Source organism: Toxotes jaculatrix, chromosome 22, assembly GCF_017976425.1.
Source record: "Toxotes jaculatrix isolate fToxJac2 chromosome 22, fToxJac2.pri, whole genome shotgun sequence".
NCBI classification, from domain to species: Eukaryota; Metazoa; Chordata; class Actinopteri; family Toxotidae; genus Toxotes; species Toxotes jaculatrix.
The window spans coordinates 15,055,018-15,079,634 of NC_054415.1; the positions used below are offsets into that span (position 1 = coordinate 15,055,018).

At 44.3% G+C, this 24,617-nt stretch overlaps 1 protein-coding gene and 1 long non-coding RNA gene across 7 annotated transcripts in view; one reads left to right on the forward strand and one right to left on the reverse strand.

Annotated features, from left to right (window-relative positions):
• LOC121175965 overlaps positions 1-24,617 on the forward strand; it is a 61,454-nt gene that overhangs the window by 5,022 nt on the left and 31,815 nt on the right. For 5 of the 6 annotated variants that reach the window (XR_005892842.1, XR_005892840.1, XR_005892841.1 and 2 more), the window contains exons 2-7: positions 2,923-3,009; positions 5,433-5,577; positions 5,768-5,960; positions 13,220-13,303; positions 20,196-20,298; positions 20,911-21,050. This is a non-coding gene — a long non-coding RNA (uncharacterized LOC121175965). The remainder of the gene's footprint in view (positions 1-2,922; positions 3,010-5,432; positions 5,578-5,767; positions 5,961-13,219; positions 13,304-20,195; positions 20,299-20,910; positions 21,051-24,617) is intronic. The other variant, XR_005892845.1, reaches the window with a different exon arrangement.
• lmo3 (LIM domain only 3) overlaps positions 13,256-24,617 on the reverse strand; it is a 35,050-nt gene continuing 23,688 nt past the window's right edge. The window contains exons 3-4 of the mRNA XM_041029856.1: positions 20,899-21,024; positions 13,256-13,825 (exon numbers count right to left, since the gene is read on the reverse strand). Coding sequence (XP_040885790.1) covers positions 13,720-13,825; positions 20,899-21,024 — 232 coding nt within the window. The 3' untranslated portion in view covers positions 13,256-13,719. The remainder of the gene's footprint in view (positions 13,826-20,898; positions 21,025-24,617) is intronic.

Consider the following 24,617-nt stretch of genomic DNA (forward strand, 5'->3'; position numbering starts at 1 on the left):
TTTTGATTTCTTTACTGTCCACCGGCTTTGGCAGGAGGAGCGCGGAGAAGCAGATTCATTTTTGACGATGGGATCAATACAGAGATTTTCACCCCCCCCCCCCCCCACCCCTTTTCCTGTCCTCCTGACACAGACACATCTAATTTATTGTTTACCTTGCACTTATTGAGTTTTGAACATTGTTAAATCATACCTTTCAGCTGTTTAATTTCACCTTGCGCTAGACCTTCATTCCCCCTGAGCATTCTGTCTTTATACATGCTATCTGTTCTGAGTACAGAGGAGGGATGAAGAGAGTGGAGAGAGAGAGAGAGAGAGAGAGAGAGAGAGAGAGAGAGAGAGAGAGAGAGAGAGAGAGAGAGAGAGAGAGAGAGAGAGACAGAGACAGAGACAGAGACAGAGACAGAGAGAGAGAGAGAGAGAGAGAGAGAGGAGAACAGAAGGAGAGGGTGCTAATGAAGCTTTCCTCTCCATTATTTTGGTCTCTCCCCTCTCCTATGGCTTAGGTGCTCCTGCATAAAATGCTGATGCGCCCCCCCCCCCCCACCAACCTCCCTCCTCCCTCCCCCAGGTCTTTCTTCTCCATCTCTTCCCTGTGGCAATAGATCAGATTTCCTCCAGGGAAATCATTACTTGGCATCATTACCATTCCCAACACTTTTATGTACTACCCCTTGTTTCCTCACTCCATTGCTTGATTAAGTTTAGGGAGGGGAGCCCCAATAAATAGGTCTTGGAGGAGCTGCTTTGACTGGGGGGGGTACTTTGAGGGTACCAGAGTGAACACGCGTGTCTTAGGGGACAACTCTCTTTTCTGTCCAAAATTTCAAATGAAAACCTCACCAGAGTTTCCAGTGAGAACCAGGCGAAACTCCTGTTTCAGCCGATGTTCCAGTTAAACCTTTATTAGCAAATGGTAATGACTTTAGCAGGTTGCTGACTATGCAGAAGATGTTTGTTCCAGCTCAACATAGCTAGACTGTTTTGATCAGAGGGGGACGAGTAGTGAAAGGAGCGAGTAACAGTGAGTGCTGTTCTCAGTGTGTCATAATCTTTTTTTTTTTTTTTTTTGTGGTGTCTTTGAGACATGATTTGTGTCTTCAGACTTGGACTTGCATTTAGTGACCCATCAACGTCTCTGCTTCAAAGGGGTACTCCACTGATAGGCTTTCAGTGCATTGCCCGTGCTGATTCTTTTAAAATACCCTTCCTGCAGCATGTTGATTACCGCTGTAACTCGCTCCCTGAATGGCTGTATTTTTAAGATGTGAACCACATATTGATAATTCATACCCATAGTTTTGGTGTCTTTGTTGTCCCTGCAGGCAGTCCCAGGTAAGTCTTGATGCCTCAGTAGTGCGAGGGGCCCCGGGATAAAGCCTCGGGCAATGGCTTTGGCCTGGCCGCTCTCCAGAGACAGTCAGCCGGTCTGCTCTATCTCTAGAGGTAGAAATACAGGCACTCCAGTCTCTGTCAGCAGCTACCCTGTCTCTCTCTCTCTTCTTCTTCTCTCTCTGATATTCTGTTTCTCTCCTCCTCTGCCCACATATTCAACCCAAAGTGATTTTACACCCTGTGAGTGCTGCACGTGGGCGTGCTCTTTCAAAATGTGCAAGTAGGGTCAAGGGTTCAGCGGCGGAGGCGGCCAAAAGATGTCTTTCATGATTTCGCCAATGCAAATCCATCTCAGCGAAGAGAAAGGGGGGACACGATGAGAGTCATGTTCACAGCAGCTGTGTGAAGTACGAGGAGCAACGTGTGTGTCTAAACACGTACTCGTTATTTAACAACGGCAACAGCCATCCCTCCTCGCTGCAAGACTGAATCTACACAGCAAACCATCCCAAACTGTCACAACAGTAACTCCCACGTGTCTGCTGGATCCAGTGCTAACACGGCTAACGGCGCCGTTTCAGGCGTTGGGGGGTTGATTTCTGCGGCAGCCCCACAATCCCACCGACTTTCCTCTGTTCCTGCTTTTGGAAGGATTAGAAATGAAGCTCCGTCAGCCTCTGCAGGCCTCTGCGGGCCACCTTGGCCTTTCAGGCTGGGGCTTGCCAGGGTATTAGGGGTGTCAGGTTCTATGACGGGACGGTGAACAGTAATTACAGCGAGGCCCCGGCCCCTGTCAAGATCCCCCCCTGGTGTCAAGAGGACAGCGCTGTATTGGCAGGAGGAGCACCGGCCCCGGAGTCTCCAGAGGACCCATTAGGACAGAGGCCCAGTGTCCTGATCAAGCCAACCCCTGTGCACTTCCACTGCACAATTACAGCTAGGCCCACTCATTTGAGGAGCTCACCACTGTTGTTAGCGTCTCCTCAGCCCACAGCCTCCTTAATAACGCACTCAGTAGCGAGAGCTAGCAGACCAGCAGTCAGCAGGGTGAGACGTGCAGGGTGAGTTAATGATGGGGGGTGGGGTGGGGGGGGGGGGGTTACGGCTTCCGTGTGATGTTACATAAGATCTGATTGGAAGAGAGAGATCCTGACCTTGTGGTGCACTGGAGCCATTACTGAAAAAACAACAAGACTGCAGGCTTTGTTATGAGGAGGGTTTGGGTTAATATTCCATTCAGGGCACATTGTGGACGTCTTAGCTCAGAAATAAAGACATAACAGGGTTACTGAGGATCAGAGGTGGTTTCTTTTTATCGTTTGCTTACTTTCATTCTAATTATGTTTGTCAGTAAAAACATTATGTGGCTAAAAATATGTAGACATGTGAAAAGCATGTGATTATCTGAACATATGCGTGAAACGTATCTGAATAAGATAGATAAGTAACTCCTGAAAGTCTCGTCTTGTTTGTTTTGTGTCATGTTGTGTAATTGATGCTGCCATTAATCTAGTATGTTTTCAGGAACCGGTGAGTACATCTATTGCATCTGTTGCGTTTACTGTTTTCCAACATCTGTTGCTGCAGATCTGGGAGTAAGATCCAGCCTATCAAGGATCCGACGGCTCGAAGAATCAGAGCAGCAAGGATTTATCAAAGCACCCACAGCAAAGAGTAAGAAAGAGTGGTGTGTGTCTGTGTGTGTGTGTTACAGACAGACCTGCCATTAGGAATTATGGACAGGGGGACAAAATCTTCCAGCATGGTCAGTTTAAGATAAGTTCTTTAAGATAAGCCTTGTAGTGACACAGATGGCGTCTCTGTGACTGTACACAGGTTTTTGAAAACACCAAGGTTCAAAAACTGAGTTTACTGGAGGATCATGGGACATGTACCCCCCCCCCCCCCCCCCCCAAAAAAAAAAGAAAATTTGGCTTTCCTCATCTACATACGTGCATTTTAAGATGTTTGCAGGGTAAAACCATGTCTGTGGGAATTATAGAAATGTGTCGCTGTTTGAATGTGATCAGGTCAGTCAGTTTTTCTTTGTGTTGAACAGCACAGGGACATAATGCTCTTCCTATCCTGGACACGGTGGACTGTAAGTCCTCTTCCTCTCTCGTCTTCATCACCTTCTCTCTTTCTCTTCCTCTCAGTCTCATCATCTTTGTCCTGTATCTCTTCTCTCTCCAAAGCTGAGCTTTGATTGATGCAATCTTTTCATTTTCGTCTGTGTCAGTGAAGAAAGTAAACACAGGGTCAAATCGATATTTATATGCAAATGTTACCAGCCTCTGCTAGGATGCACCTGCAATGAAAATAAAAACATATAGGGGTATGTACCTCATTGAATTATTTCATGACTTTTAGCATATGCACTCAATATTGTTATGGATTTGAGACGCATCAGCTGTAATGTGTGTTTGTTCTACTGAGGAAAGGATTTGGAATTTTCCTTGTTAAGGTCTTTTAAAAGTTTTAAAAAGAAGTGGTGATGATCAGTTAATCCAACATGGATGCAATCAGATTGGGATCATCACCATTGGTGTTTCTGAGGTTGCTGCGATGTGAAAAGCAGAACTTGCCAAAAACATAGTCCACCAAAGTCTTAAGTGTAAGTCAGCGCTGCTCGCCATACGTAGTCAGAGGTGAAAGACAAAAGCGAGATAAGGCTTTGTGCTCCGAAAAGGAGAAAATACGTGCAAATAGTAGCACTGAAACTCTCCCTCTACTTGCAAATGACTTGCAGATTAGAAGTTCCAAAACAGAGCTGATAAAGATAACAGGTGTAGAGATGTAAAATGTAAACACATGTAAATCCACTCTCAGTACAAACTTTAGTGAATGGCCTCCAATCTCATATAGCAACAATTTATAAATACTGATCAGCAGACAAAGACATTTACACAGGTCAGACACACACACAAACACACACACACACAGAAACACAGCGCCTCCAGCAACCCCACTGGGTTGTTTACCTTCGCTATCTAGCTCTGAATAGCTGCTTGTTAGGATTGCTTCAGACTCTCTTCAAACTTCATTTGAACCACGTACTCCTGTTCCACATTCCGAGTTGGGACGAGTCCACGACAGTCATTTTGGCTTGTTGACCCCCCGAGTTCCTCCCTCAGTTCCTCCTCACGTAGTGACTCAGAAACCGCGTGCAGCGCTGCCTCGAATAAAAACAGCATCGGTTATCACAAGAAGCAGTTAAAAGCATTAGGCCTGTCATCGGCTGTACTAGGCGAGTTTATTTGTATTCACCTGTCAACAACAAGGCAATTCAAAGTGTTTTACACAAAGGCTCGAAGGAAAGAAACACAAGACAACGTAAGAGATACATTTAAACCGGATTTAACTCGGTGAAATGAAATAGAAGATAAAAATAAAGACTAAAACAGATGAAACAGAGAAAAGAAAAATGACAGCGCAGTTTACAGTTATTTTACCGGCACTTGAAGCCAACCCACCTGGAGAATAGCGCTTTGTGCTATTGTAAAAATCTTCATACAGTGGTGGACTTTGTTTGTTTTGTATACATGTTCAGCTTTCTTTACTATTCCATTGGATCCTCATAGCTAGTACCTCCTTCACCTTTGGATGGTCAGCAGTGTATGGCAGCGAGCTGCCCAGAGTTTTTGGGAGTTGCTTGCGATGTGTGGTGCGGTGGTAAAGAGAGATCTTGATGACCTTATGCCCCCTGACGGGAGTGCATTGCTTCAATTTGCCGATGATCTCCTAATGGCCTCCCCTTGAGAGGAAGCCTGCAAAAACAGACTCCATTCTCCTCTTGTAACGTAAGGCCAAACAAGGTCACAGCGCATCGCTTGCCAAGCTATTCTTTTGTCAGCCTGGGGTTACTGACTTGGTGTATGTTTTGGAAAATGGACGTCTTCTTCTCTCTCCAGACAGAGCGCCTCCTACTCAAAGTTCTTTCATAGGAATGACCAATTATTGCCAATATTCAGCAATAATCGGTCATTCCTAAGAAATTCACAACTGTAATCCAATGGACCCTGTACCTGACCCCAGTCAATAAACTGAACACATGACATGTAAGAGACAGAGTCAAAGTGCATCTGGTGTTTTCACAGAGGACAGTGCCTGGTACTGCTGAGCACGAGGACCATCCTGAAGGTGGAAGGGAAGGTGGAATGGATCCACGCCACAGAGCGAATCCTCTGTGCAACCCTGTATCTCCTCCTTGGCGTAGGAGGAGCTGCCTTCATCCTCCTCAATGTAAGACAGTCACCAATCAGGATTTATGTATGTTATACATCCACATACCTCTCTGATTCATGTGTTTGTACATGAATCACAGAGGTAGGAAAGATCACAGCTGTAGGAGCTAAGACACTGGACAGAAGATACCAACACGCATGATTTACCTGAAATACAACTAACCCTTGCAACTCTCCACCCTCTTCAGCTCCAGGAAGCATCCAAGTGAAAACCTTGGATCACGTCCAAATAAGACCGTTGCAACGAGATTTGGACGAACTGCGAAACCTGTTGCAGGGATGACTGCAGAGCCGGGCTTCAGTGTCATGGTTTGAGGGCAGAATAATCTCTTTCACCCCAGGAGCGCAGCCAGTGGCGTAGCCAATGAAGCCCTTACACAGGTAGGTTTTCTGGGTTTGTTGTTGGGTTTGTAGTTCTCGTGCTGTCAGTAATTGTATTTGGTTAGAGAAGCCGAGACTCTGTTCCACTTTCTGAAGAAATAAAATACTAAATTATTTGTAGTGACAGTGTGACTGAGCCACTCTGCGTTACTTTGATCTCAGACTTTACATCTAGCTAAAGGCAGGACAAGTGATAATAATAGGACTAGTAATAGGACAAATACTAAGACTTATAAAACAACAGTAAAGCTAATGATAATGAGATTAATAGTTGGACTAATAATCCAGATGTCCATATCCAAGTGTCCACACACCTTTGGCCATATATTGTGTCTTGCACATATACCCTTTGATTTCCGTTGGCTGCTCATACATGTAACTTGAAAGTTGTGTGAGTGTGTGTTGTGAGTATGTAGGAGGCCTATTGCTTTCTGTATTTTCTAAAACCACCTCCGTTTATCGCTGATACACACATTTCTCCTCAGATCCCCCCATCTGCCCTGTTTGATTACACTCATCCTCTGGAGAGAGGGGAGGAGAGAGAGAGAGAGGGGGGGGGGGGGGGGTTGCAGTGCCTTTGAGTCTCCTCCGCCATTTCACACAACAAAATAAGACGTTTCATCACACAATGCTTCTCCACCAAATGAGCTGGGTGAAAATTGCCTTTTGAATAATCCGCTTCTTGATTTTTTTTTTTCCTTTCTTCCTCCTGAAAGGTTTTCTGAAGGTTATTGTTGAGAATAATGCAGCTCCTGCCCCCCTGCAGATGACAATCATCTTTCCAATTTGTTTGAGATTAGGTCATATGGAAACAGCGCGTCGTAAACACACAGTGTCTGCATGCCGGCGATGGAGAACGGAGAGGGGTGGCACCGCTTCCCCCCTGTTCTGGGTGCATCCAGCTTTGATTGCCATGACACTGGCAGTGGGAGAAACCAGGGCAACAAACAAACAGAAATCCACAGATCTCTGTTACTAACTGGGCGAAAGAGAGAAGCCGAACACCCCCCCTCCCACCTCCTCCCGAAAGCAGCATGACCAGATTGGATGTTTGATTTGTGGCTGGATCAGTAAACACACTACGGCTTCAGCTGCTTCTTTTGATTCAACATAAATCATATCTGAGCAAACAAACGAGTTCTCAGTGTTTGAGATACGACAGTATTGACATCAGCGGTGCCATCTGAAAAGAACATTAATATTTCTCTTAGCGCTACTAGAGGCAGACTTTTATCACCGAGACACTTAAAATAGCATTGCGGTGCATGGGTTCTGTTGGTCAGCTGTGGTGTGTGTGTGTGTGTGTGTGTGTGGGAGGTGGATTGCAGTAATTTTCCTTGCATGGTTGAGATGGTAGACTGCGGCCTAACAGGGCATCTGCTAGAGGTTAACCTGCTACATCAAAAGAAAGATTTCTGAGACCCTGGAAGCTGAATGCCTGCAGAATCCTGACTGCACCCAGGCTAATGGCAGGCAGATTCCTCAGCGGTGATAACTCGCCTAATGCCTTCTCCGAATAGAAGATCAGTTGACTGAGTCAGATTAGTACTCGAACATGTGTTTGAGATGCAGCTAACGCAATCAATGTGGGTGCTAATTGTTTGTCTCCGAGACACATTGACATCTTTTGCTATCTAGAATTGTCAATAATCAGCACGACACCACAAAGCTCAGCGATAAAGATTAGCCTGGTAATTACACAAAATAACAAATTTAATCGACTGCAAACCTCGTGTAGAATATATTTAATCGTTAGCAAGTTTATGGCGCGTGCTACCGCAGGTAGGCAATTTGAACAGAATTAAAAATTCGAAGGCCCTTCTGGCAACCCTAGAAGACGGCGTTCAGTGTACATCACAGACTACTAGACACACGTGTTCGACAGAGTGAACAACTTAGTGATATTTGCGTCACTGAGCAATCGCAGCCGGTATACTGTATGTTATCTCTCTATGGAGGCACATTATGTGGGGGACCACAAAGATCTGTATTAAATTCAGCAAGGAATATCTGGATACCTGAGTCGGGGATGTCAGAGCGGCTGTTTTGACTTTTGACAGTTGAGGGAAAGTGGCTGCTTTGACAGGAGCCATGACTGAGGTGTAGCAGGAGCTGCGCAGCTGTTATCTTTGAGTATTGCCTATAAAAAATTGTATAATTCACTGTCCATTGCTCCCTGTCCCCTTCCTCTGTTGTGACTGAGATTAAGGCCCCAAAATGGTTTTGACTGGCACTCAAAAGCACCAAAGTGGGTCTGGTTTAAATGGACTATACAGATAATCAACAGAGACGGAACATCTACATGCTTAGTGATGATGTTGCTCTTTAACAACAACTTCAGAGAGCCATAACTTTGGTACAAACAACCATTATCCGGACAATAATGTGTTAATTCAATGTTTGCCTTTTCTTTTTGTAGCGCAAATGTCATCATTTGTTTTGACTGGTGAATGGGTAATGGCGACCTGAGCGTTGTGCATTGCTGCTGAGGGCTGACTAATCTTTCGGAGGGTTGTACTCGGTTGGGCAGTACACTCAAATCAGACCAAAAATACAAAAGTCCATTATCCCTGCAATAAAGAGTTAATGACCCAACAACGGGAATATATTTGCCAGGGCGCCCATCTCCTTGAAAGGGCCAAAGGATAAGGAGTCATTAAAGCAGTGTTATCTGGTCCAGATAGCATTGGCATGTCTGTGAAGATCATTATTTTTGCCCCTGGAGCCGTTTGGCAAAGGAGAGCAGGGCTAACTGCACACCCAACGCTTACTCCAGGGTCAGCTGTGACACAGGGATGAAGACGCTAACGATACACAGCCTGGCAGTTAATGCTTTTTCTAAATGGTCTTAATGACTATGGACCCTAATATGGTAGAGCTCGGGCTCTCTGTTTTTCTTTGTGCTTTGTCAGCTCACTATAGCTGCCAGGGACACAGCCGAGTTGTTGCTTTTTTCATTTTCTTTACTTTTTGAAGGGTTTCTTCGACGTTGATGTGTTTTTTTTCTTTTCTTCTACCGGGAGGGGAGCACACATCTCGCGGCCCCTCGGCTCATGGCCCCACTGAGCCGTGAGCGGTTTATATTGTAATAAAGACTCTTAAATAAAACACAGTTTCGCAGTGTTGTGCCTCCCAGTTCAGCCTTCCCTTTGGTAAAGCTGAGTGTTTATACGAAGGAATACCCCAAATTTCAGACAGATGAAAGGGAGCAAGAAGAAGCTGACTTAAGTAGCTCAGACTCAAGTAACGTGTTGACAGAGGAAATCATGTTTAGTGAGGCTCAGACCTTTATTCTATTTATGAAAATGCAAAACGGGAGAAGATTTCACTGCTCTTTTCATGCCTAGACCACATTGGACCAGGTTCAGATCAGACACCACTTAGACTCCTTTAAATATTCTTTAAGACACAGACAAACAACAAAGGTCATATTGTGGCAACACTGTAAATCAGTAAAGTTAGATAAAGTTTTCACAAATCTCAAACTTTCGAAGAGTCTCTGGCTTCTCTGGGATAATCTAGTCCAGATTTGGCCAGTCTAAGTGTAGTGGTTTTTGGCTGGTCAGCCCTATAAATGCAAATCAAGACCTCAGAACACTCTGGAAGGCAATGAAGGAGGCTGAATTTTTGAAGCATTTTTCTCACATGGAAGTAAATTGCACAACAAGCAGCTTGGTGGTTTGGATTTTGGGAGATACTCGTCCAATCATTGCAGAAGTTTGAGGAAAAAATGATGGTAAAAGCTTTTCTGAGCTTTGAGGAGCCATCATCTCTATTGACGGAGGCAAGGGCAACAATCAATTCAAGATCACTCATTTTTGTCCATAAGGAACAGGAAGAACCTCCTCCTCTGACACCAGCTTACCCTGTGATTGGCAGCTTTCCTCCTTTTCATCCTTCCAGTCAGGCCTCCAGCTACAGCAGAGAGGAGCTGACCCGTAGATAGAAAACTCACCAGTGCCTTCTCATCGACTTCTGGGCTTAATGGAAAAGCGAGTATTTGATGGAGATGAGATCCACCAGCACCAGAGAGACCCCATGCTGTACTTCCCCAAAAGAGGGAGATCTGGTTCTCACTGTGAAGAGTGAAGTGGAAAACTGGAACGATCAAAGAACTGTTTTTTAGAAGAGGTGGATCAGGCAAATATCTCAAAACCCTAGAAGAATTATTATTTAAATGTACTCCTTGAAGTAAGTTAGACTTTTTAAAGTAATTTGGGTGAACTTAACCTTTAAAATTAGGCCAAACAAAAAGGAAAATACATCGGTATTGGCTGTTGGCAGCTTCATTTTCAGACATTGCCTTCCGTAAACTGGGCTTGGTGCCATCATGAAAACATAGTTTTTACCATAATGCTCCTTACATTGTTACATACACCTGTTATATACTGGTAAACGCTTCTAGTATTCTCCATTGGACTTCTTCTTCTTCTTCTTCTAAGCCAACAACAGACCTATGTTTGCTCAGGGCCCATAGAAAAACCACCGTCATTTATCTGCATATGTTGTAATGTTGCAGACGGCCATCACATTGTGTTTCATCATCCCTGTGACCACAGAAAACATGGCAGTAATGATGTTACATTATCAGCAGCAGGACTCAGGGGATAACATCTGACTCCAGGGCAGCTGAGCCATAATAACCCCTGACACATGTCTGCCGTTAGTGAGAATTCTTCTTCTGGTTACCACGCTTTCTTTTAATTTGACTGGGCTGTAATCTCCATCTACTGCGAGTGTTTTCATCTACTAAAGGACTTTCAACAGCTTGAGCCTAATCAAAGAGTTTCTCTCTCTTCTTTGTGTCTGTGGATAAGGAAATTCAATTAGCTTAATTGGCCTGGATATTATGCTCTGTAATGTGGTGTCGACAAACTTCGCAGGGCACTTTAGAAGCACCTCACTAATGAGAGCAATAACTTTAATCCAAATGTTTTACCTCGACATTCCAGATGATTCTAAATTGAAATCCAGGTAATTAGTTGAAATAACCCACGAGGAGATAGATGGCAGCCCTTCTTGAAGTCTGCTAATGGCAAAGTATAAATGAAGTGTTGGGTTTTTTTTTTCTTCTTCTTCTTCCATGTGTGACACATGACAGCACCAAAATAGAAGATCCACTTTATTTATTATATTTTTTTTTACTCTGACTAGATGAAAGCCTATTGTGTTTTTAGAGCTGAACAAGAGATGGATTTAAAAAAAAAAAAACGTGAGTAGGTCTCATTTGAAGGGGAGATTTCAACACTGAAACCAAGGCTCTTCGCTGAGGCAACATGCTTAGCTGGTTAGGGTAATGAACAGGGAACAGGGCTGTTTCTGACAGCTGGTTTGCATGGAATGCTGCGCTGAGCTAGATACTTAACCTGTGTTGCTTCAGTAAACATAGCGACTCATAAATGGATAGGTAACGTCTGAAAGTGCAGACTTTCTTTACCTGTAAGTCTGAGCTTTACAACAACTGAAAAAACAAAACACAGGCTTAGGAAAACAGGAGAAAAAAAAAGGACACCACACTCACTGGTAACACAATAAAACTGTATTACATTTGTGCTTAAAATTATTACAATTACAGTATTTACAAGCGTTGTCCTAAAAATAAACATCTCATGCTGGATGACACATAAAAAGAAATCATTATACAATAGCAAGCAAAAATGAATAGTTCTTTTATGTACACCCATAATTTACAAATTAGAGAAGGATCTTTTCTTTTCAAGCTAAGAAATGGTGGCGGGCGCCGTCGCACGCACTCAGATGCTGATGTTTAATATAGAAATATCGATGGGTTGCTTGTTTCGAAAAAGGGTGTAACTCCTCCGCAGCAGGGAGCCATCGTGGCCGAGATGACCGTGTCTTAAGGTCAACTGACCTGTTGTTGGACAGGGTGGTTTAACTTGAACCCAAAGCTGTGCGTGAAAATTACAGGGCCGCCCTCAACGTAAGCCAGCGATTGAGAAATCAATCATCGATTCGAGTTACCAGCATGTCAAACGATGCCAAATTTCGGACAACCGGTGATGCACTGAATGCTTATCAAATAAATAGTGTACAAAAAAGGTAAACAACCCCCCCACCACCACCACCATCCCAGACCGATCCCTACACCTCTTCAACCGCTACAACAGCCTGCCTTCATGAGAATCTCCCCACGTTTCACTTTGACCAGTCTGAAAGAAAGGTTTTAATAAATAGAAAGACTGTTTCCTGCAAAAAAAAAGAAAAGAATATACAGTCTTCGTTCACAAGAACAGAGCCTGGAATCACAGTCCAAACCCAGGTTGTCCCAAATACTGCTGAAAGTCAGAATGCGTTTTAGGAAAGGAACTGACTCTTGTTACCCCATGAAAGATCTCACACAGCCAGACCGGTGACCGGTGTCCACAGGCATGAAGTCTGGTCCATAACGTTTAAAGCTGCTTTAATTTGATTCTTTTTGGCCACTTGGGGGCAGCAGAACAAGCTGAAAACATAACATCTCACACACACACTGCACTATCAAACAAATTAGCAAACAGTTTCCTATTTACACATCCAGCAGACAAAGACAAAAGTTGTGTTTGTCTCCACCTGGTGAATGTATGTCCAATATTCACTCTCCTTTTGGGTCTGGTTTTGGTCTCCACCGAATAATCAACTCAGTGTGACCTCTGGTTGGTGCTGAGTAGGCAGGAGGCTAAAAAAAACCCCCACAGCTGAATGTTGATTCATTGCTTCATCACTACTAGAGGCGCCTTTTGCATTAGAACTAGTGATTTTATGCAGTGTTAATAAAAAGATAGATCCTGATTAGTGTAGCTTTAATGTTTTCAAAAGCCTTTCATTGACATTCTAAAACAGCCAACCACAACTTTTTGCTCGTCGAGTCTGGAAACCTATGTGACACTAGTTATCCAGAGAAGAGTCTGATTGTTTGCCCGTTAGCCGACGCAGCTTTGTGATTTGGTAGCATGTCGATATACCTTGTGATCAGCTTTGGAATCTTAAGGTTCTGAAAGGACTAATATGGACCGGACCGAGCCTTGTGAGACTGCGCGGCAGACTAGTCCTCAACCTGAAGAGGGATCCACATGCTCTCTCTCTCTCTCTTTCTCTCACACACACACACACACACACACACAGCAACAAATCAGTCATCCAAAGGCGTTATTTTTGCCGCTCTTCAGTTTACATTCACTGTGTTTTTAATCTGATATCATACAGTAAAAAGGTCTTTATCGCAAAATTACATTGATTGACAATACCTCTGTGTGTTTTAGATTCAAGTAGAAGTGGCTGGACTGTGCAGTGAGATGGGACGCTGTCTGTCCTTGTCAGATGAAAGGAGACAAGTCTGGTTTTGGGTGAGTTAATTTTTTTTCTTTTCTTTTTTTTTCCCCCCCCCCCCAACAACTGGGAAAACACCTCTTAGTTAGAAATTGCTCTGAGGCCGGTGTTTGTTGGCCAGAAGGAAAGAGGCAGCAGCCGTCAGTCACAAACAAAGAAATGGACAAACTATTTTTTTCATAGTTGGAGTTGGTTGTATGCTTCCAGGGCCTTTCCCTGCCACACTGGCGTCTCTATGGCTATTTTGTACAGCAGAATGTGTCCACCTTCCCAGGGAGGCTTGCTTAGTTATGTACATGTGGGGGACAGGAGATGGACAGGAGGCAATAGTGCTTTTTGTTGTGTGATTGCAAGCTCTCCTTCAGTCTCTCTCTTTCTCCCACTCCTCCTCTTCTTCCTCCTCCTCCTCCTCCTCCGTGTCGGCCTATGAGGGTCAGCGGACCTGGGGAGCGTAGCCCTCCTTCATCAGCCCCTCCTCGTAGTCTGTCTGGCACAGGATCATGTTGTTCTTCAGGAAAAACTTGTCTCCCACACAAAACCTGCACCACACAAAGAGACAGAAGGGGGCGGGGGGGGGGGGGGTTTACATAAGCATCAAAGCCAGAATCTCATCATTAGTACTGAGCTGTAGGCTAGCAGCCCAGCCGGCTGCAGTGGTAGCTTTCTGACTATAGTGCAAAAATCTCTACCTTAGCTACCGTAACCCCCCCTTCAGCTGCAACGGTGCTGTGTGCAGACAAGGAGTTCTCCTCTAGGAAACAGTCAACTCAATTACATGGGGGAGGGGGTGCAGGGCTTGGGGGAGGTTGTTAGTTTGAGTTGGGGGGTGGGGGGGGGGGCTCTGGTGTATATGAATGGAATTATCTCTGTTTCAGGCCAGGGTTCCTTTCCACCTGCAGCTACTACAGAAACCCCCACCGACCACGGCAATCCTGTCCTGCTCCAGCCAGGGGGGCCCACAGTTACGCTTGACCTTTCAGTACAGCACCAAGTGGAGATTATGTTGAACACGTAAGAGTGGTAACTCTCGCTGTATTGTCCTGAGGGCTGCTTATCTCCCTCAATGTACAGGTTGGACAAGGTCGGAAAGCAGCAGTGCCAGTGTTTACCAGGGGGGAGGTGGGGGGTGGGGGGGTGGGGTGGGGACAGCGAGTCTCGCCTCCGTTTGACTTCCCTGGATGTCAAGACTGCTGAGTTCAGTGCTGGGAGCTGCACTCAGCGGATGCAACTCCGGGTACCTGACGAGCTCGGGCTGTTCGCAGCATTTATTCAGGGCTGCAGGGCAGATTGAGAGCATGATTTGTTCCATCCACTTGGGACCAATTAACAGGATTCAAATACACCGTAGGTACTGGCACAAAATACTAAAAAAGCGTGAGAATGGTGTGGAAATAAAGCCAAATGTTCTGAGGAAGGGATGACATTTCGTTTGAAATGGAGTATGATATAAAGCTAAATGCTCACAGCGCTTAAGGTTTCTTTTTTTTTTGTGTGAGTGTGTGTGAATTCATGAACGTGTGGGACGAGGTACGAAGTACATACGAAGTACATAGGGATCGGTAAACCACGCTGATTTTAGGCATGCCATCCTGCCTATAGGAAACGAATGGAGCAGCCCTTTTCGATTATTAATTATCTTAGTCACGGCTGACAAATACAAACTGATGTGTTTCTAACAAGAGAGAAGAGAAAGCAAGAGAAGCCAAAGTCATAGCCTAAATCCCCCAAAACAAGTGGCAGCACCTTAATTTCCCCCCTTTATTTTCTTATGTAACTGCTCCAATATATTTCGTGTGAATTTTTACCTTCTTAAATGACCATTTAAAGCCTTCGCGCTGCCAGGAATGAAATTCTGGGATGAGAAATGCTTAAAACCCCTCTATGAAAATTTAATTTAATGTAATCATTTTTTTTTTGTCAAGAGAACGAAGGCCTCAGCACATTTAGGTGCGATGCAAGAGCAAGTGTGTACAGCCCTCTTCTCTCAAGATGCGATGTGTTTTGCCTCCTTTAACTTTATCATTATGTTGTGTGGAGATCAACTAATAAATATTTATAGTTTATAGATATTAAATCTAAAAAATATAAAAATGGATCTTGAAAGTATTTCTCCCATAGCCCTGAGTTAGCTTTGACAGGAGTCTGATGCTGTACTTAGCCTATAACACAGGTGAATAACAGCATAATGAGCAGCTGCTTTAGTCTAAACCTTGATGAATTATACAACTCAAACTGGATTTCTGAGTTGGAGCTTTTCTATCCTCAGCTGATCCCATACCCATCCCATCCCACTTTACCTTTATCATTTATAACGATTTTGGGTTTTTTTTTTTTACACCTTCTCCCCTCTAGTCACACCGCCTCTCCCTCTTCATCATCCTCTTCCTCCCCCTTCTCCTCCCTTTCTTCTCACAGCTCTTATCCCTGCCCCGCACTTATTTCACACGGCCAAATTGTTTCTGCTCGGTGAAATGTCAACAGCATATGTGACATATGTGCACCAGTTATGATGAGGATATTACACTGGGGCCCATCACGGGCATGTCTAATAAAGGACCTTGTGATGCCCTAGTATTTCCACTTTCTTAAAAACAATTGCATATATATATATATATATATATATATACATACACTATAAATATGTATACACACTTGGGTTGCAGCTACTAGATTTTCAATAAAAATTCATATATGAGTGAGTTTGTGTTGTTCACAGCTGATATAATAAATAAGGATAAAGATTTTACTGTATTAGATTCAGCAGTATTAGCCTATAAAACCTAACAAAGAAGCCCGACTCACCCTGATTTAGAGGAGTGATGTTGTGCTTATGTTAGTGGATTTTTCGGAAAGCGAAATCGGAAAATGAAACATTAGCCAGGAGCAGATACCACGCTGGGTGATTTTAGTCCCATCTACAAAGGGATGCGATTGGTCAATTTTTACTTTCAACTGAGGCAGACAGTCGCTGACCTTAACCAAACCATAGATTCAACTTAAACTCTTTTTTTAAACTTAAACTTAGACTTTTTTTTAACACAGATTTTCCTTTATTTTGACACCCATCTGTACCTATACTATAAAACATGTTACTGCTCAATACCCATCACAGGAGCTGGCTATGGCCAAGCCTCCATCAAAGCCCCCCCCCCTGTGTACAGACTGTATGATATTAGGTTGTGGATTCATATCATGGTTCCTAACTTTGCAGTCACTGGGCTTCTGCTGGCGCTGTCTTCCCCTCCACCTGTACCGCCTTCACTTTCTTCCCTCCATCTTCCTTCCTTTACTTAGAGGTGACTGTGACTAATGAGTCTTTAGAGACCTATTGTTGTAGGAGGAAGAGAAAGAATGGCTTCCACAGGCACACACTTAAAAGATGTATTGCGATGCCAGCTATTTGCCTCGGGGGCTCGTGTTAACTAGAGTATTCACTTTCCACACAAATGAAGAAACAGGGAGATTGTCAAAGAGAGAAAATAGTCTCAACTGCAGCAAATCTAATTACTGTTAGGATGCATACAGGTTCAGAAACACTTGGCCCGATGACACTGATGCTTAATTGTAACACTATGTTGTAAATCTTCTCTGGCAGATTGCTGCTGGGCAACCAGACAGCAGCAGCAGTAGCAGCAGCACAAGGACATGCTGAAGATGTTTTTCTTTGGGGAATGTAATGTAGAGCGAATATAATTTCACATTTGGAGAAGATCAAAAATTTTTTTTTTTATTTATTTCGTTTCCATCTTCGGTGCTAAACGTCCACTGCTGTTGCTTTTTAAAATGCTCCCATGTTTTGTTATTTCTGTCTCCGTCTACGACGCTCAGCACTCACAGACTCATACAGAAATCTAGTTCAGATCTAAACTAATGACGTCCACCGAACTATTCAGCCCATTGTTCAGTCTTAAAACTGGAACCTGCTATCAGGTGACCACTGATGGTACACAGCTAAGATCTTTAGAATTCGGAGGATTTATGAACTGGCTGTTGGTTGAAACAGTGTTCTATCTTCTCTGTGAGCTGAGAAAAAAAAAATTGACGTTTATTTGTATAAAATTTGTCATTTTTTCACTTTAAATTGTGATTTCTCTCCATAGTGCAGGAGCATGTAGTTGAAATTGTATTCTCTAGTGGGCTGGCTGCACAGGCTCTGAGTCCTCAACACCAATCATACACAAAGTGACAACTGTGTCCCTTATTGCCTATTAGGCCCCTGTCTAACAAGCCTAACTCATGACATACAAGGCACTAGTGGTTGAGCTTAGCTGTGCTGAACCCAATTGGTGTCAGTTTCTCCTTCCAAAGCTCCAGTGTGGAGCCTCCTCCTCATATCAGCACTGACCTTCCCCTGCACTGTCACCCGTCCTGCTCTCCTCTGCTCCCCTCTACTCTAACCTTCCTCCAGCCTCCCTAGACTGTGGCCTCCAGCTCATCAGGGGGAAATTGGGCCAGCACTGGCTAGATGATGAGGCTGGACGACAGCCCCATCGATTAGCTGTCCCCCAGGGCTGATCTGTGGCTAACTGCTTGCTGGATGGAGTCTCATATCACTTTCCTTATTCCCAACACCCCCCCCCCCCCCCCCCCACACACACACCCTCACCGACACCTCCCCTCTCCTCAGAACCAGCTACCCCCGCCTGTTCGGCTCTAAGTCCATGGTGGTGCTTCCTTTCCACCAGCTCAGGTAGGGGAAAATAACAGGTCTGACTGGTGGGAAGGTCACGACGGTAGATTTATGTCCAGTTTAACAGAGTAAGGCCACAGTGGGTGCAGACATGAGCAATCAGAGCCAATGTAGGATCCTATATTTTCACTGATAGACCAGGGACAGGAGCTATTCACTCGCCTCAGCTTGATACCATTTCAAAGTCATGCACAGAGTGAAGAAGAAGGGGGGGGGCTTTTGCTCTCTGGCAGATACACAAGTAAGATAACTGGTTAGGCTGTTCCATTTATCTCATTCTGAAGTCTTCTTTCGTGGCAAGCCAGAGATTGGCGACAATTTGACGGAGATGATGACAAAGAACGAGAAAGCGGTTGCAGGTCACGATCACAGTGACATGTCCACCCTCAGCTATCAGGACAGTCCTTCCACCTCTGCACTAATTAGTCTATCATTTAAGCAAGGCCCTTTAATAATAGCCGAGCACGGCAACGGCCATTAGAGTCCTCCAGTGAGTCCCTGATGAAATCTGAATAATGACTAGCTTTGGGTTCCTTGTCCTTGCACAGTGGGATACAGTAGGGTGGACAAAGCTATCCAAAGTTGGATAGATGCATGAGTGAGAGTGTGTGTGTGGTGGAGTGTGTGTATGTTCATACTTGATTGTAGCAATTCAACCTTCAAACGCCAACATGGGCTGCGGCTGACCTGCAAGGAGCAGTGGATAATTACACCGCGTGACCCCCGGTGACCTCGTGATTGCCTGCTCTGTTTATCAGATTTCACGTTTTATGACAACGTTCCGCAGAGAAATCTCTGGGCCATTTGTGAGATGGATTAGATTGCCTTATCGAAGGGGCCCGTGGGGCGGTGGTGGTGGTGGTGGTGGTGGTGGGGTGGCTGGGTTTTCATGTTTGTTTGAGGCTGGGAAACAAGAGGGGGCAGAGCTGGTACAGACGAACAAGGCGGCAGATCGGTATGCCAGACAAAGAACTGAAGCCCATTTCCAGCACGGCTGCAACAAGATGTTGAGAAACTATTCAGGGAATCTTAAGTGAGATCTCCTGATAGATCGCAGGCTGAGCCTGAGAAAATTTGTAAAGGTCATTCTATTAATCAAGATACAAATGTTGAGAAACCCACTTAGACTTATTTAGTAATGGTGTGGTCGCCCCTGAGAGCGCGTTAAAACAAATCCCAAATCCTCTAACAGACAGCCATCAGTTAATTCTGTCACAACGTTAGATTCAGTACTTCAGAGATGACGTCTCGCTGTGGCATTAAACTCAAAGACAGCTCCTCTCAGAGCAACAGCCTGCCTCTAGATAGACAAGAAGGAGTAAAAATAGTCATTTGTGCATCAGAGTTTGATTTCAAAGTTTAAGTCCCTATTAAAATATGTGTTCATTAGTTATTTCAGCTGCCTTTTTGGCACGGCTGTTCCACTTGAATGTGAACTCAGGCAAAACAGAGGGATCGGCTAAATTTATATTCCTGCACAGGTATCCTTGCCCCCCCCACAACAGCTCTATCAATATAAAGAAACAAAATGGAAACCAAAAGTCAGAGGCGAGGAACAGCTTCAATTAAAGCCGGTGCCATGCGATAAATCTTGGCCCGGGTCCCGGTGAAATTGTGATGGGCATCTGAACGCCGCTTGCCAGGCCATGGCGGACCACGTGAAACACACTAAAGTCGATTTTATTCAACAGTTCAGCAACTGCCCTAATGTAAAAAGAAAGATTTGCTCGCGCTTAAATGGGTTTTAATGTGGGAGAGCAGAGTTGGCCTGCCTGGGCCTGGCTGATGAAGATTAGCTGACTTCTTCCATTAGGAGAGGCTGTCTGGTGCAGCCGGCTGAAGTGGCAAGACAATAACCGAGTGCTAATTGTGCGTAACCAGGTCCTTTGCCTTTAGCATGCACAATGTGTCTGGTGTGTGTGTGTGTGTGTGTGAGGGTGAATGTGGGTGCTTGTGTCTACACTGGTAGGCTGAATGGTGTATATATATACATTATATATCTATATATACTGAGTCTATATACAGCCACAGTATCAGTATATGTGTCAAAAACAAAGTCGAGTTCTGGAAGAATGATGAGAGAAACCCAGGAACCCAGCCAGCACGTAACCATCCTGACGTTCCCCCCCTAAGGTTTTCTGTTGGATAGTGTTTCTTGTAACCTTCAAAAAACCTTTGATAACATTCTTTTTTTTTTTTTTTTTTTTTTTGTTCATTAGCTTCAAGAATGTTCGCAGAAAGTCTTTGCGGTGCTTGCATCATGTTCAAGTGACTACAGACTGGGAATATGGCTCCTGTGAGGCTTCCCAGAATGCCGGAAGGGTGAGTTTTCCTGCAAGGTTCCCATAACTATGCACAGGAATGTTTTACATATGTCAAAAAGAAAGAAAGAAAGAAAGAAAAAAAAAAGACAGGAGGAGACTATGTAGGGAGACTTTTTTGCCATTCAGGACAGGTATAAACTCTGGTGTCTTTAGATGTGGTCGGACAACATCATAACCTCGTTATGATGTGCACTGGTTTGGTAATGGTGACAGTGGAGGGTTTTCCTAACACTGAGTTCAGTGCCTCCATACTGCTCCCTCTCCGGTGCTGTGGCCCTGAAATCTCTGACCACTTCCTGATGCAGGTAGAGGCCCCAGTAATGAAGACGGATGGGAAGCATATGTACGGACACGTAACTGCACCTGTAGCTCTAGGTCGACACTGTACAGTAGTAGTGCAGGATCATAATCACCGCGCTGGTGTCCAGCAGGTGTCCTTAAGGCCTCGGACGTGTCTGTTTGGTCACCGGTTAGAGTGATAAATCTCCGGCGTGGGACTGTGAGCAGCGCTCAGGAGTCGCTGTGCTGCAGTCTCCCAGCCGTCTTCCTGGACTCAGGTATGGGGAGAGGAGCACGGGGCGTGAATCTAATCACTCACCTCTGATTGCAGAGCTGGCACGCGAAGCAGTCCAGGTGGTAGACGTTCTCCTTGGCCCTCATGACCATCTCGAAGGCTGGAATTAGCTTGCTGCAGGCTGCGCAGTTCCCTGTTACGCCAAACAACCTGAGCACACAAAGAAGACACACGATGTAAGTCATTCCTCCAAACCTCAGCACACAACTGTAAGTTTGTGACAAGTACAAATGATTAGTGTATGAGTAAAACCGCTTTGTGCTAAGCTAAGCTAGGCCAATACCCCGTTTTCCCATAAATTCTGGGTGATTGTTCCTTTAATCTCACACATACAACTTTCAAAGGGACAGATTGGACACATGAAATGGCAGTGAAATACTGTGAGCTGGTCTCAGAGCATGTCCTGGATATACAGGTGCGAGTGTTTACCCACTGACTGTTGAATGCATGATATGTCATTTAATAAGTTCATGATGAAAGCTTCAGAGGATCAGGAGATTCGCCTTTCTTCCATTTGCATTTGCATTAATTCTCTTATTTTATAATCCAGAGTTTGCAACCTAAAGGACACGAGCACATCACATTTGAACTTTTGAACAATTCTGGCTCCACCCACCCCTGTGTCCTCCCCTTTGCATCCCATCATTCCTGGAAATACACCCAAAACAGAATAACAGGAGTGCGACTGCTCCTGCTGCTTCTCGGGGCGGCTCTCGGAGAACGAGAGTGACAGCTGTCAAAGCGATTGCGATAAACACACTAACACGCGCTGCTGAGACGGATAGGGTCTCTGAATCAGTTACAAAAATAGGTTGGACAGAGCTGGGCTACAGTAGCGCAGCGGAAAAAAATAAAATAAAAAAATAGCAGGGCCACAGCTTGTGCCATAGAAATAGATGGGACACGGCTACCACTACTGCCCAGGGAGGACCCTATTATTTCCTCGCCTGCTCCGGGGACATTAATGTGAGTATTCATTAGGGATTCAGGGCTGTTACTACACAGCGACCTAGACCAGGCTAGCAAGGGAGGAAAAAAAAAATCTGATAACAAAATCATATAACAAAATAACCTATTAGGCAGACTTCTTGAGGCACTTTTAGCCGTCGTTGTTAAAATGATAAAACGGCATGCCACTCTCAGAGTCTGTAAGAGATCGCAATCTGATAAATGATCTCAGGGCTTGGGATATGCAGGGTTGTTTATTAACCTTCAGAAAGTATGTTTCCCAGAGGCAAAGGAAGCAGATAGATTGTGCCCTCATAAATACCTACAGAATTAAGGACCACTGTCAACACACCGTGAGACAAGGAAGGATATCTCTTGTAACGTGGTAGGTGGGTGAAAAGACGTAGAGGGCCGATTCAGTGGATTAGCGCTGACTTAATTAAAATAATTATGCCCTTTTTTTTTTTTTCCTTTGAGCAGTTTAAATTTAGATACATTTGTGCTGCTGCTTGTCCTTTCTCTTTTCTGCACCAATGTGCATTGCTGGAAGGGCTTCACATGAAACAGATGAAATGCTGAGTAATTGATCTAAAAAAAAAAAAAAGAATAAAAAAAAAGAACAAGAAATGATAGATTCAGTGTGAGGTAATGAGCTGGGGTGTTTGAGCATAACAGCAGCACTTTGTGTGGCAGCTTACGACAAAGAGTCATAATGCAGACGCCTCTCGCTGTGCAGGGGCCAGTGTCCTTGTCTTCCACTAACCTGAATCATTTTCAGATAGCATACACTCAAGGCTCTGGATTATAAATGATGGAGGGCATTTGTGTAAAAAAAAAAAGGAAAAAGAAAAAGAAAAGAGAAAAACAGCATTTTAAGCTTTCTGCCTGTCAGCTTGAATCAAAATGGTGTTCTGTTTTCACCGTTCGTCGTGTCTGTCCATGCTCTTCTCTCATCTCTTGCAAATTTAAGCTGGCCTGTGCTGCTCAAAAGGACTGTCACACCACTTTGCTCTGAGAAATTCTGGGTGAAAGTCTCTGTATCTGTGAACATCCAGCGTTTGTGTGTGTGTGTGTGTGTCTCCCAGTCGGTGAGCACTTTTTTTTAACATCTTACATACGCTGTGTTTCAAACTGCTATCCTCTTATTTACATTCGGTCAGGCTCTGCTGGTGGAACTGGTGAGATAAATGTCAGCATGGCTTCCTCTGCTAGCAAACAAAAGTCTGAAAACAAACAAAGATCATAGCAATAAAAAGATATTTTTATGACAATGGACAGAAGGGTCAAGGTCACAACTCCTTAGTGTCCTCAGTTCCAGGAACTCGTGCCCAAAGCAGACGGAGGACAGTGGAAATAAAAGTAGAACCTGTGACAATGGACGTGTGTATTTACATTAAGTTCCCGCTGTGGAACAGGTGAAACCTCTTGGTTGTAATGTTCCGCTGTCCAGAATGTGTGTTCTTATGTTCTTCACTTTGAAGAAAATAAGTTGGGCCAGATGGATAACTCAGCATATAAATGACATCACTTTAACATGACGTGTGTTATCATTACGGGCGACGATCTGAAGCCATTCGTATGAAAAATGCCGCTGTTGGCCCAGCTGTGATAAAGTGTCTATCTCCCTGTCAGTGTAGGCTTGTGCGTAGCAGTGGAAGTGTGTGTGTGTGTGTAGCTTTTGCTCGGTTCACTCTCAGTCTTCGTTTAACTGAATTTCTTACAGAGGTAACTGCATTTAGAAATGTTATTACCGCCAACGTTCCACTTTTTAAAGCCTCAGTTATCAGACTCTGAATATACATATTCGGCTTTATGGTCATTTTGGAGGCTGCAGTTTGTGGTGCTGTTGAATTGTACTCAATAATACAGGTGTTTCTATTATTTTTTCCATCGTATTTATATCCGTGGGGGTAGGCTAAATAACAGAAACACCTCTTTGTGTAATGCAAGACAGGGATTATTTTTTTTTCCATCCAGTGCATGCTTTTGTTATTAAGGAAATGGTATCCATGTGAAATATTCACTCAATAAGATAAAACTGAATTAAAACAAAAATCCCAAAGACCCCCGACCAAACTTCCAAACTTCTGGCAGCTTCTCATCCACTTGTTTGCTGCATAATTCATCCCGTACCTTCCCGTGCTTCTTTAACCGCTGCTATAAATGATTAAACCTCCTAACCTGTGCTGACTTATGGGAATACATACATCACCTCCTCAAATCAAACAATTTTTCTAGTGTCTCTGACAAGCTGAGCTTTTTTTTAAAAAAAAAAAAAAAAAAAAAGTGCTGATAACAGTCTTCAGAGGTTTAACCAAGCTGCATGTCTGGCAGCCAGAAACACCCAGCCAGCCTGACTTGCTGGGATCTTGTGTGGCAAACGCTCTTCAAAAAAAAAACGGCTGTGCACAGGAAGCCCCTGCCTCACCCTGTGGGGAGGGAAGATAGATGGAGCGTACCTGCCACTCGTCTTTCATCGTTCCGCCAGTTTGATGCTACAGACGCTAATGGCTCTCAAGGGAGGGGGGGGGAAATTAAGCGTGGTTTGGTTATAATGAATTCAAAGGCACAGGCTAAAACCCAGGACGCGGATGATGGTTTTTAGAGGCCTTGTGTGGAAGACCCAGGGCCTGGGACTCTGCGCTTTTAGCACCGGATTATAATTTGTGATAAATAATATAAATTTCAGATGCATCTCTCTCAGGCTGACAATGACACAGCTGTGTGCCATATCTAGGAGGCAGCAAACTGTGGCTCTGCGGAGAAACAGAGCAACATATGTAGAATAGAGGGTT